Source organism: Mixophyes fleayi, chromosome 1, assembly GCF_038048845.1.
Source record: "Mixophyes fleayi isolate aMixFle1 chromosome 1, aMixFle1.hap1, whole genome shotgun sequence".
In the NCBI taxonomy this organism is placed as follows: Eukaryota; Metazoa; Chordata; class Amphibia; order Anura; family Limnodynastidae; genus Mixophyes; species Mixophyes fleayi.
In genome coordinates this window covers 280,494,840-280,513,449 of record NC_134402.1, presented here as the reverse complement: position 1 = coordinate 280,513,449, position 18,610 = coordinate 280,494,840, and the positions used below count along the sequence as shown (strand labels likewise).

At 42.4% G+C, this 18,610-nt stretch overlaps 1 protein-coding gene across 1 annotated transcript in view; it reads left to right on the top strand.

Moving 5' to 3' along the window:
• The window catches only part of LOC142154401 (protein shortage in chiasmata 1 ortholog-like), a 56,337-nt gene that overhangs the window by 28,485 nt on the left and 9,242 nt on the right, over positions 1-18,610 (top strand). Inside the window, exons 5-6 of the mRNA XM_075210941.1 lie at positions 2,121-2,272; positions 4,654-4,816. Coding sequence (XP_075067042.1) covers positions 2,121-2,272; positions 4,654-4,816 — 315 coding nt within the window. The remainder of the gene's footprint in view (positions 1-2,120; positions 2,273-4,653; positions 4,817-18,610) is intronic.

Genomic DNA, 18,610 nt, shown 5'->3' with positions numbered 1-18,610 from the left:
TATTTATTTATTTTATACAATACATTATTAGGTACACTTTTCTAGTACTGGGTAGGGACCCCTTTGTCCCAGAACCAGCTAAATTCCTTATGTCATGGATTCAACATGATGCTAGAAATAATCCTGGTCCATGTTGAAATGATAGTATTATGCAGTACCTGCAGATTTGTCGGCTGCACATTCATGCTGCAAATATTCCTTTCCACCACATCCCAAAGGGGCTCTATTGTATTGAGAACTGGTGACTGTGGAGGCCATTGGCGTACACTGAACTCACTGTCGTAGTGGAATCAGTTTGAGATGACGTGCTTTGTGACATGGCGCATTATCCTGCAGGAAGTAGCCATTAGAAGATGGGTAGATTGTGGCCATAAAGGGGTGCACATGGTAAGCAACAATACTTAGGTAAGCTGTGGCATTTAAACCATGATCAACTGCTATTATGGGGCCTAATGTGTGCCAATAAATCATTCCCCACACCATTACACCAGCTTGCACCTTCAACACATGACGGAATGGATCCATGGATTCATGTTTTTACGCCAAATTCTGTTACAACTATTTGCATATTGCAGCAGAAATCGAGATTTGTCAGACCAGGTAATGTTTTTCCAGTGTCTAATTTTAGTGAGTGTTTGTCCACTGTGGCCTCACTTTCCTGTTCTTAGCTGACAGGAGTGGAACCCAGTGTGGTCTTCTGCTGCTATAGCCCATCCACTTCATGGTTCAATGTGATGTGCATACCACTGTTGTAGTGCATGATTATTTGATTTACTGTCGCCTTTCTGTCAGCTTGAATCAGTCTGGCCACTCTTCTGACCTCTCTTTAACAAGGCGTTTTCAACCACAGAACTGCTGCTGACTGTAAAAACTCTAGAGACAGATGTGTGTGAAAATCCCAGGAGCTCAGCAGCCTCTGAAATACTCAAAGCACTCCGCCTGGCAGCAACAATCATTGCATGAGCAACAATTGAACCTTTTGACCATGTCTGCAGCTTTTATGCATTGAATTGTTGCCACATGATTGGCTTATTAGATATTTGCATTAATGAGCAGGTGTACTTAATTAAGTGGCCACTGAGTGAGTCTATACTATTTTGCTTTTCAGAACATAAGAGGAGCCACAATAGACAATATATGAGGGCAATCATTAATTATTTTGTAAGGGGGCAATATTAAGTTATAATTAACTTATGGTGGTAGTATTCATTTATTAATATATTAAGGGGACAAGTACATACTGACATGTGTAGTGGTACAAGTGTGCAGTATTAATGATGCCTTCATCATTAAATAATAAGTGTTGCACTGTCAAGAATAAATTATTATTACCCCAGTTATCAATAACATACTATTGCCACCATAATATAATTTTATATTGCTAGTGTGTCTTAATATGATAAAATTATATTGCCACAATTAATATATTAATAAATTAATATTGCCCCTTAATATAATTATTTTCATTTGTTTATGAGTCAGTTGTAAACTAACAACAAGGGAAGTCTCTCAATTACCAGGGGGGAAAAAAAATAGTCATTGATCAGTAAGGGTGTGGCAGCCCAGCGATGCAATTTTTCCTATTTGATATTGTCTGTGCTACTGTTTCCAGCAACTGTCTAGAAATCCTCATTTAAACTTCCAATTTAATCAGTATTGTAAAATAGTGCCTCATGTAGTACAAATAGAGAACTATCTTCTTTGTGTTGGCATTTTTATACATGTACATAGCAAGTAACACCAGTACAGCACCTTTCTATGATCACATCAGATAAAGAGCAAGCATGCCTTAATTTATGCAGTTTTAATGTTACCCAGTGTTCAAAAATATTTTGTATGTAATATATTTTGTTACATTTGGTTCATTTTTAGCTATGTATTATATTTTGGTACTAGAAATCTTTACATTTCATTTAATATCAGGCCCCTTTTCAGTGTGGTAATAGCTTAAATTTTTTTACCCAGCGCTAAACTTGCACTTGCTTGTACTCTAGTAGGAGGACCCATCGAGAGTTTGAAATCTTTCAATTGTAATAAATTAACACAAATTAGGTTGATGAGCTGTCACAAATAATGTGTTTTACATTTAGGCAACCCACATTGTGTTCTATATTTTATAGAAAGGGAAAACCATTTGACATTGTTCCAAGTTCAAATCCTTGTTCTCAGATAGACTTAGAGGAAGTATATTCACTGACTGAAAGTTATTCAGCTGAGAGTATGAACACTCATGAAGAATGTTGGAAGACCATCCTGTCCACTGACGTAGAAGGTAATGTGCACAAACTAAGTTGTTTATTCCCAATTATTCAGGGTGCATGTTCACACAACATAAGGTTGGATGTCATACAAAAATGTTGATGTAATCAGAGAAATGTTTTTGATTAAGTGTTATATCGTCCATAGTCCCAATGAAATAAAAAGAATCAGCCAAGCTTTGCCTCTTTTAATTGATATCAATTAATTGGTTCTGGAGACTCATATTCCAGAAAGTTCTGAAAACAGAATGATAAACACAAGAAACTAGTTTCTGCTGTTTATTTGTAAGGAACCACAAAACTCATATAAATCATATTAAATACATTCACACATATAAAAAAAAGTACAGATTGTTAGGGTCGCAGCTACTGATAAGCCTTTAGAGCCGAGCTAGTAGAGGTCTTCACTTTTAGCAGCCGCCTTTCCCATAGAATTATACACGTTCACCGGTACTCGGATGCCCCCAGGACTTATCTCTATGGCAGTAGAGGCTTATCAGGCTAACTGCGATATGGGACAAGGTAGCCGGAAGACTGTAGGCGGAGGCAGGGACCAGACCTGGGTAGTGGAACCGTGGCCAGAGGAAGGGTCAGATAACAGACCGAAGGTCAGGACTGGCAGCAAACATACTGGTCCAAAGTTCAAGCAGAGGTCAGGGTCACAGGCAAAGAAGCAAAATGCAAAATCCAGGCAGAGGTCAGGGTCACGGAGCAAAGGAGCAAAATCCAATTCCATGCAGAGGTCACAATGAGGAATCAATCAGAATGTCGGGAAACAAGCAGGTCAGCAACACTGCCTTAAATACATGGAAAGACCAATCAGAAGCAGGGAGGCACAGGAGGAGAAATTATCCCAGCAGTAAATTAATTAAGGAAATGGCGTTGTTGAAGTGCCCAGCTGGCTGGGTCGCAGTGTTGAGATGAAGCGCCTCCCGCCCGTTGCCATGGTGACGGCAGGGCAAAAACCGGAAGTGTCATCACGGTCGTCATGACAACGGCCAGGAGGTGTCTAAGGGGCTGAGCCGCCGCGGCTCGTAACACAGATAAGGGTGACAAAGGAGTTGCAGAGCCTATTTTAAATATGTATTAGAAGATTTAAGTCATGGTACTCTAAATTATGGGGGAAAAAACAAATTACAGAAATTAAGCACTCTGGATTAAAAAAGCCAGTGCCTATTTATGTAAAAGATTCCATAACTTAGTACAACTTAAATTTGATACTGTATACAGCCCGGTATGTGCCGTTGCTCTCTGTTACCAGCTTTAGGTTGTGACAGTCCCAGGTAAGCTGAGTCACTTTGGGTTTATGCATTATGAAAAATTAAAAAAACAACCTAATTTTTTTCTTGTTTACTTTATGTGTTTGGAAACACTGAGGCAGTGATGTGCTGCTTTGATATTGGACACTAAAGGATATTTACAAAGCTGAAAACATACGCACTTACCTAGTGCATTTGCCGTTTTTTGTGACACCACACATGTAATAAAGGATGGTGTTAATATCCTCTCTGTCTCATGAAAGATTTAAGACACAATTGAGGTTGGAAGGAGGAGAATTTTTGGGTGAAAAGTCAAAATTTAATAACAATGCAAGCAATCATGTTATAAAATAGATGAATTTCTCAACTTTCTTTGCTCTTTTATTCATAAAATGTTCACTGGCTTTGGAGTCCTTAATTTACAATGTATAACATTTCAAATTTAATTCACCAGAGTCTCTAAGGTTCATTTACAAAGCTGCCAAAACAGAACCCACAACGCAAATGTCGTTTATACAGGTTTCTTGTCAATAATTGTGCTCCTTCTTTTGGGAGTTGGTGAAGATGGGGAAAGTGCCTCATTCTGCACCCACAAATTAAAATGAGATTTCGGGTTATGTGGCATGAGATATTTAAATCAGCTCCTAGGCGTAGAGATTGCGCAATTATATGGGCGTTCCAGATTTGCTGGTGGCTGCAGAGCCTTTTTCCTCCACAAAACCTGATTTTCCAGGTCCCTACTTTTGGCAGTAATCAGTTGTTTGATTTTAATTTTAGTGGGCTCCTTTTGCACCAACAGGAAAGTGCATTTTTATGTACATATAAAAATTGTAATACATGATTGAGAAGCATGTAATAAGTGCTAGCAAACAAATAGGCGTATTTGTACATAATTAAACACATGTCCACATTGTTTGCACTTATCAAAGGAGCCTTTTTGTTTGGTTGCACCAGAAGTCTGCACAGGAGTATTTTCTGATTGCTGATGAAACTGTACAGGTGATAGTGGTGGAAATACCATAGATATAATAACTTGTGAGCACACTGAGACAATTTAATTTGTTACAGTTACATTTCTAAAAATGATATCACAAGTAATTTAGATTTTCCACTGAAATCGTTCTATCCCTTTCTAGATTTTTTCCTGGGAGAAGAAATTGTATTTGTAAACTACCTGGTACAATTTGGCCAGCATTTACCCAGTCTGGAAACTCTGCTAAGCAGACTTAAAACATTTTCCGTACAAGACCCCCTCATAGGTTTATTCAGGATTCTTTCTGCAAAGGAAACACTTTACAGGTATGCACATGTCTGTGTACTGTGAGAGGGACACTGTTTCTTGGTTAATATTTGTGCAATAGCATAAGAAAACTAACACATATATACTGTGACCCACACACAAGACATTGGAGGTGTTATTTCACATAGAAATAAAGAATAACATTAACAATATTTATTTATTGATACAATTGTTAATCTAGCCATTGACCTGATAGGATTAATAAGATTTACATCAGGGATATAAGCTTCAAACAGTGTTTTAGCTATATGTTTCTTTAAATTATATGCATTTTTTTTTAAAATGTAACAGTAACGGGACAGTTTGAGTAAAGTTTATCTACAGTGTACAGTTATTAAAATATACATATAATTCTTCAGAAAATCTGAATTAAAACTGTACCACTCTACTCTTTCTTCTACTTTTGGCTTAAATTTCATATTCATTATTCAAATTTAGCTTGTTGGTGTTGGCTGAAATTCCTGCGATACTAGAGTTAGCTCAATGCACGCTCTAACTGGTTGGCCATGCAATGGGGCAGAATTCCTGGATACAGCAGTGTGGTGAACAAATTACCACTTTGATTTGTTTTTTAATAAATAAATTGAAATACTTGGGCACCGGTACAATATATACATTTATCATCTATTGTAAGTGTAGGAGAGCAACAGCCATTTTCTTGTAGATTAACTCATCCTGGTATTCAATGTAAATACATCTCTGAATCTTATTGTTATATTATAGATACAGAATAATGCAAAAGGTCAGTTATCTAGAGAAAACACTAGATGAACATTGTATAATTAATATATAACAATACATTTCTGGTTTATGATAATGGCAGCTGTTTTCCTGTAGAATAGATAGTGAATATCTGCTACTTTATTTCTGTAGATTGTCTTGCATCATACATCTGGCTGGTTAACACTTTATTTACTACAGTAAAATAACAACTCCTATTATCGATCCAGCAGAGTATTTTACTTATGGGATGAAGTCCACTCCCTCATTCTTTCTTCTCCCCCGTCTACCTGTCACCTGGATCCCATCCCCTCTCACCTTCTTCGCTCCTTCTCCCCCACTGTCTGCTCTTACTTAGCTCACCTCTTCAACCTGTCTCTCTCCACTGGTACTGTCCCCTCCTCCTTCAAACATGCCCTCATCTCTCCTATTCTAAAAAAAACCTAATCTCGATCCCACCACACTCGCCAACTACCGCCCCATTTCTCTTCTCCCCTACGCCTCTAAACATCTCGAGCGTATTGTTTGCAACCGCCTCACCTGTCACCTTTCTGACAATTCCCTCCTTGACCCTCTCCAATCTGGCTTCTGCCCCCTCCACTCTACTGAAACTGCCCTGACCAATGTAACAAATGATCTCCTCTCTGCTAAATCCAGGGGTCACTTCTCCCTGCTCATCCTCCTGGACCTATCCGCAGCCTTTGACACCGTGGACCACCCCCTCCTCTTGCAGACACTTCACTCCCTCGGTCTCTCTGGCTCTGTCCTTACATGGTTCACCTCATATCTCGCCAACCGCTCTTTCTCTGTATCTATGTCCGGTTCATCCTCCCCCCCCCCTCTGCCCTCCCTGTAGGAGTCCCTCAGGGCTCTGTTCTTGGCCCTCTACTCTTCTCACTCTATACTTCCTCCCTTGGTGCTCTCATCACCTCATTCGGCCTTCAGTATCACCTATACGCCGATGATATTCAACTTTACATCTCTTCTCCTGATCTTTCCCCTCCCCTCCTCTCTCGTATATCTGACTGCCTCTCTGCCTTCTCCTCTTGGATGTCCTCTCGCTTTCTCAAAATGAACATTGAAAAAACAGAACTTATTGTTTTCCCTCCGTCTAAGTCCTTATACCATCTGGATCTCTCCATCACTATTAACAACTCCACCATTTCCTCCGTCCCCCAACTACGCTGCCTGGGCGTCACCCTCCACTCCTCCCTCTCTTTTACCCCCCACATTCAATCTCTTGCGCAATCCTGTCGCTTTCAACTTCGTAACATTGCCCGCATCCGGCCCTTCCTATCTAATGAAGCAACCAAAACTATTATCCACGCGCTCATCATTTCCCTGCTGGACTATTGCAATCTTCTCCTCACCGGCCTCCCACGCTCTCTCTTTGCCCCCCTTTGTTCTATACTTAATGCGGCGGCAAAGCTTATCTTCCTTTCTCGCCACTCCTCTTCTGCCTCCCCTCTCTGCCTTGCCCTTCACTGGCTCCTCTTCCCCTATCGAATTCTTTTCAAACTTCTTACCCTCACCTACAAGGCCCTCTCCCAGTCTACTGCCCCCTATATCTCCAATCTCCTCTCCATCCACACTCCCGCCCGTTCCCTGCGCTCGGCCAATGACCGTCGCCTCTCCTCCACTCTAATAACCTCATCCCACTCCAGAATTCAAGACTTCTCCCGAGCTGCCCCCTTGCACTGGAATGACCTCCCTCGCTCCATCCGTCTATCCCCTAACTTGTGCTCCTTCAAACGGGCACTCAAAACTCATCTCTTCCTCAAGGCTTACCAGCCCTCCACTTAACCCTCTTTCCATGCTCGCTCTCATCTCCTGGATCCTCCTTTGAAAAGGGTGCGCTTGCTCCCCTCCTCTGACTCCCTCTGTGCCGATTGTCTGTTGCCCTCCCTTTAGGATGTAAGCTCTAATGAGCAGGGCCCTTCTCCCTCCTGTCTCTCTACCTTCTCTTCTGCTCCAACCTCAATATTCTTGATTTTCCTGGAGCATCTGAAGTCTCAGTATTACTCCTTTATTGTTCTGTACTGTTATTCCCTGTACTGTCCATTGTTTGTACTGTGTTCGGCGCTGAGGAAACCTTGTGGCGCCTTATAAATAAATAATAATAATAATAATACTTACAGTGACCCTGAAGAGCCAGGTTATCTTGGGATTTAGGGCAGTATACCTCTCTTTTGGGTCAGTAATAGGAGCTGCGATGTGTTACTGACTTCTAACCAACTGACCACCATCCTACCAGTGTTTTTAGCCTGCTCTCACCTGGAGAGCAAGTAGACACTGGAAGGTAAGTACTAATTATTTTGGAGGAGGAAGTTATTAATACCATCTGCTATGAGGATACTTAAATTAATTTGTGAACTACCAAGGAGCTTTATATTAAATTTGAGCTATTTACATGTATTTATTTGGGAAAATTATTAGTTTTTTTATGATCAGTAGTTTTTATTTAGAAGAATTTTCAAACTTTAAGGGGCGTATTCAATTGTTAAAAAGTCCAGCATCGTTAAAACTATTACAGTTAATACGGTAAAATCTAGCTGGATTTCAGCTCGCAGCTCAGGGAGCTGCAAGCTGAAATCCAGCGAGTAAATTACCGTATTAACTGTTTTTCCGCGCACGATTATCGTAATAACGGTAATCGTGCGTGGACCGCAGGATTTTCGGCGTTTCCACCAACAATTGAATATGTCCCTAAGGGTAGAGAAAAAGCGAAAGGGAGGAACAATAAAACAGCAGGAAATAAAAGGGGGAGATCAACAATGCACATTCTTACAGTAGGACACGTTGTATACCTATTTATCTTTGTAATGCAGACAAAACAAATACTAAACCTAGGGAACCAAACATGATTAGTTTTGTGGAGGTTCGTTCAGACTAAAGGATAAAGGATCAGATATAGTATCAAGATTAGGTGATGGTAATCCACTTCCATCGGTAAAGTAAACACGTCAAGGGAATTATTACGATTTTCTTTTATTAATTTTGAGGCTTTAAACATGTATTGGGGAGTGTGTACAATTAATATTGAGGCTAAATTTTAATTTGGAATATTCTACATTAAAGGCAACATGATTAGGCATTGCTTTTTATATCCCAATATGTCTTATAGTGTAACTGTCAGGATTTTAACTGAGCACTCTTGTCTCTGGATTCTGCAGTCAGTTATTTTAGGTGTTGGACAACTTCTTGCTTTTGCTCTGTGTCTAGCTCAGAATAACTGTTACCCTGATGTTCTAGTATGTTCTAGCACCACCCCCTGACTTCCTATATTTGGCAGACCCAGTCACTTCTTCCTTGCCAGATTATTGTGCTCCTGCCCAGGAATCTAGTGGCTGCTGTTTTCTGCAGCATTCTGTATTCAGTCTTTTTCTACTTTTACACCGTTACCAGCTTGTCCTCAACTTCTCTGCCTCATTCCTTTTGCACAGTTCTGTTTTAGTGTGTACTGAACCCGGTTACTTCTGACCATTCTTTGTTATTGTCACGCCTGAGGATATGTCTGTACCCGGATTGGGTTGTGTCTCTGAAGCTGGACTGGTGACTACGTAGACCAAGATTAGTGGCCTGATAATGTTCCTCTGCATATAGTGAATGGACTGGTGCAGATGGTGATTACACTAGCAGAGGAGAGCAAAAAGGAACTGGATTGCTGGAATAGACTGAAACCGGAATGCTGGAAGTGGATCGCTGTAACCAGCCTGGAACCGGAATACTTTATCCCGGAATGATGGAAGTGGATAGCTGTAACTGTAATGCAGCAACCATTTTGCTGGAAGTGGTTCGCTGTAACCGGAATGCTGGAAATGGATCGCTGTAACTGGAATGAAGTAACAAGGTTGCTGGAAGTGCATTGTTGTAAACGGAATGCAGCAACTAGAATGGAACCAGAATGCAGACAGCACTGTCAGAGCTGGATTAATAGGAAGACTGCAAACTGCTGGGAACCAGGTTGGCGTCTGAAATACACTGTTGCACTGGCGACAGGTAAGGGCTCCAGGAAGTTCTTTTATAGTTATTGTTGATTCCTGATTGGAGACTGCTGTCAGCTGGGCAGAGGCAGCACTCTGAGTTGCTGAGATGTATAAGGTGACTATATCCAAGATGGCAGCTCCCATGAACTGGTTTTGGAGGGAATCTGAAATGGAGGCTGTTATCACCTGATTGGCTGAGAGAAATCATGTGACTGAATCCAAGATGGCCACACCCATACTCTGATTCTAGAGAGATCTCTGGAGTTGAGACAGATCTGACAGCATCTTACAGAGAGGTCTGAAACCAGCAGAGCCTGAGGACTGCAGGGACAACTTGGAAAGGCAGCGAAGAGGGAAGTGACAGAACCTGAGAGTCTGGTGTCTGACAGTCATATTAAACCTATCCCGGTCTGTCTTCCTTTAAAGCTATCCTGATTTCAGACTATTACTGAATAATCTAGACTAAGATATAGATTACGAAGTACATTGAAACGGCAAATAAAAGAGTTGCAATAGTTTGCACTTGTTCTTGGAACTCAATTTGTAGGAAGTGTTAAAAAATATTCATTCTGCTGCAGCAAAATCTCACATCTATCTATGCCTTCAAAGTTCAGTGGGGATCGTCGCCAATGCAAAGTTTTCCTAAATCAATAAATTATTTAGCTTCAAATATAACCTGCACAGCTCATTATGTAGAGCAAGACAGTAATATCTTGCGAAATATGTATTCCTTTCTTTCTGCTATGGGTCATTGATGATCCTAATCGATGTGCTGCTGCTGAAGCTAGACTCCATAAAACACTCCAGGGTAAACTCTCTGTGGCTGAATATACTGCTGAGTTCCCATGTTGCACTGCTGACATCACATTGAATTAATCTATTCCAAAATGTTCAGTCTGGGTTTTTCTGAGCAAGTCAAGGATGAACTGACCATGGCAAATGATGTCAAATCAAGGCACCTGATGATCTTGATGCATTTATCAAACTATGAATTTGAATTGATCAATGACTGTTTGAGAGAAAGAGAGAAATTAGGAAATTGTGAAATGGTAAAAAGCGTTTGTCAGTCTTATAGACCTAGAGCGTCTAAGGCCCAAACAATAGAAAATTAAAGTACCTGAACCAATGCAAATTCATTTTATTAGGAAACCTCTCAATATTAATGGAAAAAATACTTTGTGCTGAGGATCTTTCTTTACATTGTGGTAGTCTGGGGCATTATGCATTTAACTGGCCAAATAAAATCCGTCTAAACCAATGTTTCCCAAACCTAGTCCTCAGGTACCCCTAACAGTGCATGTTTTCCAGATCTCTTTGCTGGAGCACAGGTGTATTCATTACTGACTGACATATTTTGAAAGATCCACAGGTGGTATAATTATTTCACTTGTGACCTGGAAAACCTGCACTGTTAGGGGTCCCTACACAGACTGACCGTCTAAAGAGCATTGGTGAGATATGTTTATGTACATAATTGTCAACTGTCTCTAATTGCTAGGGACTGCCACAGGTTACAAACATTTGTCCCTATTTTTCAACTGCATTATAAAATATATGTTTTGGGTTTTTTTAAAGAATGTTTTTACCTTACATTGTTACAAGTTAATAGCCATTGTAGATGAGTGTTAAAAATTCAAAAAGTTTTGTTTATAATTGAGTTATATAAATATGAAACTGTATTGCATGTGACAGTATAATGTGTGTTGCTTGCAACTAATTTTAAAATGTTGGTAACTACGCATGTGTAGTATAGAGGTACACAGAGGATGTTTGATTATTCCTGGTTTTGTTTTGTGTTTTTGCTGACTGATGTCAATTTTACAAACAGCTGACAATCTTTGTCTAGCATTACACACATTCTGTACACTGGGACAACTGGCTGTTGTCTGGTCTGGTAAACATTACCACAGGAAAACTGCTACAGTTCTATGTCCTCACACTGTAATATGATGGCTAGTGGGACTGCGTTTGGGAAACACTGGTGTAACCATTGCTATGACAGACTTTAAACAAGATGTTACCAAGGAGCCCAATCATAATTTTATCTCACAATCACGATTCCCATCGGTGCAAAAAGAAGAAGGTCCATTTTGTTTTCCCAGTTATACTTTCTTCTGGATCTCTTCTAATTGCCAGCCTGACCATGCTCGACACTGGTGCTAGTGGCAGTTTCATGAATATCACCTTTGCACAGGATAATCATACTAAATCAAGTCTAATCAAACTCCTGTACATTTGGAATATCTTGAAACTATAGGTTTACATTTAATTGCTTCACCCAAATTTCCCATTATTTTGGGAATATCCTGGTTATCAACTCATAATTGTCCCATAAACTGGGATACTACTTTATCATTAATTTCTGAGCTTAACTGTCTTCAAGAGACTCTAGTCTCTGAAGTCAAATATGTCTCTGAACTATCTTCTAAAGTTTGGGATAAGTTTCAACCACAATACAGAGAATTATGGGATGTTTGTGATAAAATGATTACAGATCAATAAGCTCCTAATTACCCTTACAGCTGTCCCATTAAGCTGTTACTGGGATAATCTATACCTTTTGGGTGGATTTATTCTCTTTTTGGACCAGTATTAAAGGTGCCTATGAGAATACCTGGATGAATAGATAAAGAAGAGTGTCACTCACCGGACTGTGAGTGCTACTTCTAAGGTAGCTAGGAACCGTGTCCGTCCATTATAATGAGGTACTGCGCATGTGCGGTCCCTTTTAACCTTCAGTTCTGTTCCTTTAACTAATTGGCTGATCAGGCAACACTCCCTATATTAAGCACCTGTGGTCAATACCACGTTGCCTGATCTTGGAGTCTCATTCCTCATGAGTCTCTGAAGGTGTTCCAGTGCCTGCTCGTGTGTTCAGCTTATGCTGATTCCTGTTTGCCGTTTGTGGTTTCCAGACCACTTCTATTCCTCGTGTTCCTAGTGTCTTCAGCAGCTGATTCCTATCCGCTGCCTCCGTATATCTACAGTTACAGATTACTGCAAACTCTTCTGTGTTTCATCGTGACCCCAGCAGCTGATTCCTATCCGCTGTCTCCGTGTATCTACAGTTACAGATTACTGCAAACTCTCCTGTGTTTCATCGTGACTCCAGCAGCTGATTCCTATCCGCTGCCTCCGTATATCTACAGTTACAGATTACTACAAATTCTTCTGTGTTTCATCGTGACTCCAGCAGCTGATTCCTATCCGCTGCCTCCGTGTATCTACAGTTACAGATTACTGCAAACTCTCCTGTGTTTCATCGTGACTCCAGCAGCTGATTCCTATCCGCTGCCTCCGTATATCTACAGTTACAGGTTACTGCAAACTCTCCTGTGTTTCATCGTGACTCCAGCAGCTGATTCCTATCCGCTGCCTCCGTGTATCTACAGTTACAGATTACTGCAAACTCTCCTGTGTTTCATTGTGACTCCAGCAGCTGATTCCTATCCGCTGCCTCCGTGTATCTACAGTTACAGATTACTGCAAACTCTCCTGTGTTTCATCGTGACTCCAGCAGCTGATTCCTATCCGCTGCCTCCGTGTATCTACAGTTACAGATTACTTCAAACTCTCCTGTGTTACATCGCTACTGTTCCAGCTGATTCCTGTTAGCTACTTCAGCGTGTCTACAGAGTCCTGCTCGTCTCAGCACTCCAGTCTGCATTCTACCTGCCGTCAGCTGACCCGCTGCCTACTGCTTCTACAGTGTGTCCGTTTGTGTCAACTTGCCTGTTAGCATCGAGTCTACGCTCCTCGGCTTCCAGCTCTGCTACATCGCTTCTACTCTCCCGTGGTCTCCTGCTGTTCTATTCGATATACTACTGCTTCCTGAGTATTTGTCGTCCTTGCTGGCCTACCTACAGTGCGCTGCACCTACCTGCCGCTTCCCTTCTGCAAGGACTCCTAAGCTCGTCTGTTCCCTGCCGCTCAGGTATCCCTGCAGCTATCTCTAACAGCCTGCTCATCTGAACCACGGTATGCATACTTCTCATTGACTGTGCTGGTGTATTGCATATCCATCTGGACTGAGTGGTTCTCCTCTGGAGTTTCCATCCTCTGAGACTATTGCTATCATTGACTGTGTTTCCTTTTGCTGGACTATTTGAGTGACTTTGTTTATCTGTGCAGTGCTGTTCATTCATTATTATTATTGTGTGCAGTTCAACGTGGGATCAAGTTCAGTGTACCCGTGTAGACTCTGCATGGCATTTATCTCCTTGTGTCCTTCCTCACATATATATTCAGTGGTACAACTTGCTAGAGGCAGACCACTGATTCCTGTTTCCCTGTGTCACCAGTTCCATATATCCTCTCACATAAGCAGTGGTACAACTTGCTACTCGCAGACCACTGACTTCCCCGTTACCTTCACCTGGATTCCATTCCTTCACTACAGACAGCGGTACCACTTGCTATACGCAGACCGCTGACTTCCACCTCCTTATTACTCCTGGACATTCTTCTCACTATAGCAGTGGTACAACTTGCCGTGCGCAGACCACTGACTACCCTCACGTGCCCTTGTCCATCCAGATCCTCGTGTTCAATTACCTATTGTTTACCAGTGCTGCTAGTCATAGACTTTCTGAGCATTCTCTAACCATCTGCTGTTTCCAGTTCCATTATCACCCTGCCATCAGAGTATCATATACCAACTCTACTGCTCTGATAAGACCATCAGCGTGTGATACTGGGTAAAGACTCCTAGTGCCCGTGACAGTAAGATCAGGCCATGACAGACCCAGATTCGGAACCCACAGCTAAAGAGATACTGCAGCATCTGGTCACCCGTGTGGTACAACAGGATGTTCGTCAACAACTATTACTACAATGTTACCAGACGTTAGTCTCCCAAAGAACGTCTGGGCAGAATATTACTGCTTCTGTTGATGCTCCTGTGCTTTCCTCCGTTTCCCCAGTGCCATCCCAGGTGTCTACGGCTTCCACGCTTCACCTGCCAACTCCGTCAAAGTATGATGGAGATCCCAAAACATGTAGAGGTTTCCTCAACCAATGCTCAGTACATTTTGAGCTCCAACCTCAAAATTTTTCGACTCATCGTTCCAGAGTGGCCTATCTCATCTCATTATTCTCCGGACAAGCTCTCGCATGGGCTTCCCCTCTGTGGGAAAGAAATGATCCGTTGTTACAGGATAGTGCCAAATTTATTTCCATGTTTCGTAATGTATTCGATGAACCAGGTCGTGTTATTTCCGCTGCCTCCAGCATTCTTCGTTTACGACAGGGTTCCCGTACAGTAGGACAGTACATCATCCAATTTAGGATCTTAGCCTCTGAGCTTCAGTGGAACACTGAAGCGTTAATTGCCGCCTTCTGGCAGTGGCTCTCGGACAAAATTAAAGATGCACTGACTATTCAAGAACTCCCTACGTCTTTAGAAGATTTGATTTCTCTTTGTCATCGTGTGGATCTCAGATTTCGTGAGAGGGACTCTGAGAGAACTACTTCAGCTAAAACATCTCTTCGTCCCACTTCTCAAATTCGTCCTGCTTCACCTCTGGTGATACCGATGGAGATTGGACGTTCCAAACTAACCTCTGCCGAGAGGAATCGAAGAATTAAGAATAGACTTTGTATCTATTGTGCTGATGCCACACATATGCTCCAGTCATGCCCCCAAAAAATCGGGAAATGCCAGGCCCTAACTAGTTCTGGAGAGGTGAAGTTAGGGTTCCTGGAGTCCTCTCCATCTTCTACGAAATCAAAAATCTGTGCATTTGACGTTACCATTTGATTTGCTACTAAGTCTTTTGAGTCCCCAGCTCTGATTGATTCAGGAGCTGCGGGAAATTTCATTTCTGAATCCCTTGTAAATCAATGGTCCCTACCAGTGATTACCCTGAAGACTCCTATTACGGTGACTGCTATCGATGGATCACGTATTATCAACGGTCTCATCACCCAAAGTACGTCTTCAGTGACCCTTCAGATTGGTGTTCTACACCGGGAAGAAATTTCGTTTTTAATACTTCCTGTTACTACAAGTCCGATTGTTTTAGGCCTTCCATGGCTTCAATGTCATTCTCCCCAGATTGACTGGCGCACTCCTCAAGTTACGTCTTGGGGACCTGAATGTCACCAACATTGTCTTTCTCGTGTTGTTCCTCGTAGAATACAGCAAACCTCCATTTCACCTTCCTCACCGGGACTTCCTCCTCAGTATGCTTCATTTGCCAACGTCTTTGATAAAGCTCAGTCTGAACGTCTTCCCCCTCATCGTTCATGGGATTGTCCGATTGACCGAGCCTTTGTGGCGTCCTCAGACGTTGAAGAGAGTCCTAACCACTTTATATTAGACACCAAATGTGTTCCTCTGGCTGCTTCTTCCACTAAAGTGCTACCATTTGGGAAGACCCTCATGCCTCCTGCTCTTAGGAGAAAAATCCTTTCATGGTTTCACTCTTCTCGTTTCTCTGAACACGCTGGTGAACGCAAGACCTTTGAAATCCTCTCTCGAAGTTATTGGTGGCCTTCTATGAGGAGAGATGTCAAAGAGTTTATCGCGGCATGCGATTTATGCTCCCAGTTCAAGACCCCCCGCAGAACTCCAGCGGGGTTGCTTCAGCCACTACCCATTCCATCTAAGCCTTGGACCCATATTAGTATGGACTTTGTTACTGAGCTTCCTCCTAGTAAGAATTGCAACACCATTTGGGTAGTGGTGGATAGATTTTCGAAGATGGCGCATTTCGTTCCCTTGTCTGGTTTACCTTCTTCTTCTACCCTGGCTGAACATTTCATTAGAGAAATTTTTCGTATCCATGGATGTCCGTCCGAGATCGTGTCAGATAGAGGAGTACAATTCGTTTCCAGATTCTGGCGGGCCCTTTGCAAGACCTTGGGCATACGATTAGCACTCTCATCTTCCTACCATCCCCAATCGAACGGACAAACTGAAAGAGTCAACCAAGATCTTGAGACTTTCTTGAGGATGTTCTCGTCAGCCAATCAAGACAACTGGGTAGAAATACTTCCTTGGGCTGAATTCGCTCATAACAACATGTACCATGAGTCATCATCTAAAACTCCATTCTTTGTGGTTTACGGTCACCATCCGTCTTTCCCGGAATTTCCTGCCCTCCCGCCCACCCAAGTTCCTGCTGTTGAGACTTTGTGTCAAACCTTCAAAAATATTTGGGCTCAGGTAAAAACCTGTTTAAAGAAGACATCTGCCAGATATAAGTCTTTTGCGGACAAAAAGAGACGGGTTATTCCACCATTGAAAGTCGGAGACCGGGTGTGGCTATCTACTAAGAATATTCGTTTGAAGGTTCCATCCATGAAATTTGCTCCCCGTTTTATTGGTCCATATAGGATCATTCAAGTTATAAATCCAGTTTGCTTCAAACTTTTACTTCCCAAGAGTCTTTGTATTTCCAACGCCTTCCATGTTTCCTTGCTCAAACCTCTCATCATCAACCGTTTCTCGGTCCTTCCTTCAGCACCTCGGCCACTTCAAGTTCATCAGGAGGAAGACTTTGAGATTACTCAGGTTTTGGATGCTAAAATTTCGCGAGGAGTTCTTCGTTTCCTCGTGCATTGGAAAGGCTTTGGTCCTGAGGAGCGTTCATGGGTCAAGGCTGAAGATCTCAACGCTCCAGCTCTCTTGAAAAAGTTCTATACCAAATTTCCGGACAAACCCGGTTCCAGGTGTTCTGTGCCCACCTTTAAAAGGGAGGGTACTGTCACTCACCGGACTGTGAGTGCTACTTCTAAGGTAGCTAGGAACCGTGTCCGTCCATTATAATGAGGTACTGCGCATGTGCAGTCCCTTTTAACCTTCAGTTCTGTTCCTTTAACTAATTGGCTGATCAGGCAACACTCCCTATATTAAGCACCTGTGGTCAATACCACGTGGCCTGATCTTGGAGTCTCATTCCTCATGAGTCTCTGAAGGTGTTCCAGTGCCTGCTCGTGTGTTCAGCTTATGCTGATTCCTGTTTGCCGTTTGTGGTTTCCAGACCACTTCTATTCCTCGTGTTCCTAGTGTCTTCAGCAGCTGATTCCTATCCGCTGCCTCCGTATATCTACAGTTACAGATTACTGCAAACTCTCCTGTGTTTCATCGTGACTCCAGCAGCTGATTCCTATCCGCTGCCTCCGTGTATCTACAGTTACAGATTACTGCAAACTCTCCTATGTTTCATCGTGACTCCAGCAGCTGATTCCTATCCGCTGCCTCCGTATATCTACAGTTACAGATTACTGCAAACTCTCCTGTGTTTCATCGTGACCCCAGAAGCTGATTCCTATCCGCTGTCTCCGTGTATCTACAGTTACAGATTACTGCAAACTCTCCTGTGTTTCATCGTGACTCCAGCAGCTGATTCCTATCCGCTGCCTCCGTGTATCTACAGTTACAGATTACTGCAAACTCTCCTGTGTTTCATCGTGACTCCAGCAGCTGATTCCTATCCGCTGCCTCCGTGTATCTACAGTTACAGATTACTTCAAACTCTCCTGTGTTACATCGCTACTGTTCCAGCTGATTCCTGTTAGCTACTTCAGCGTGTCTACAGAGTCCTGCTCGTCTCAGCACTCCAGTCTGCATTCTACCTGCCGTCAGCTGACCCGCTGCCTACTGCTTCTACAGTGTGTCCGTTTGTGTCAACTTGCCTGTTAGCATCGAGTCTACGCTCCTCGGCTTCCAGCTCTGCTACATCGCTTCTACTCTCTCGTGGTCTCCTGCTGTTCTATTCGATATACTACTGCTTCCTGAGTATTTGTCGTCCTTGCTGGCCTACCTACAGTGCGCTGCACCTACCTGCCGCTTCCCTTCTGCAAGGACTCCTCAGCTCGTCTGTTCCCTGCCGCTCAGGTATCCCTGCAGCTATCTCTAACAGCCTGCTCATCTGAACCACGGTATGCATACTTCTCATTGACTGTGCTGGTGTATTGCATATCCATCTGGACTGAGTGGTTCTCCTCTGGAGTTTCCATCCTCTGAGACTATTGCTATCATTGACTGTGTTTCCTTTTGCTGGACTATTTGAGTGACTTTGTTTATCTGTGCAGTGCTGTTCATTCATTATTATTATTGTGTGCAGTTCAACGTGGGATCAA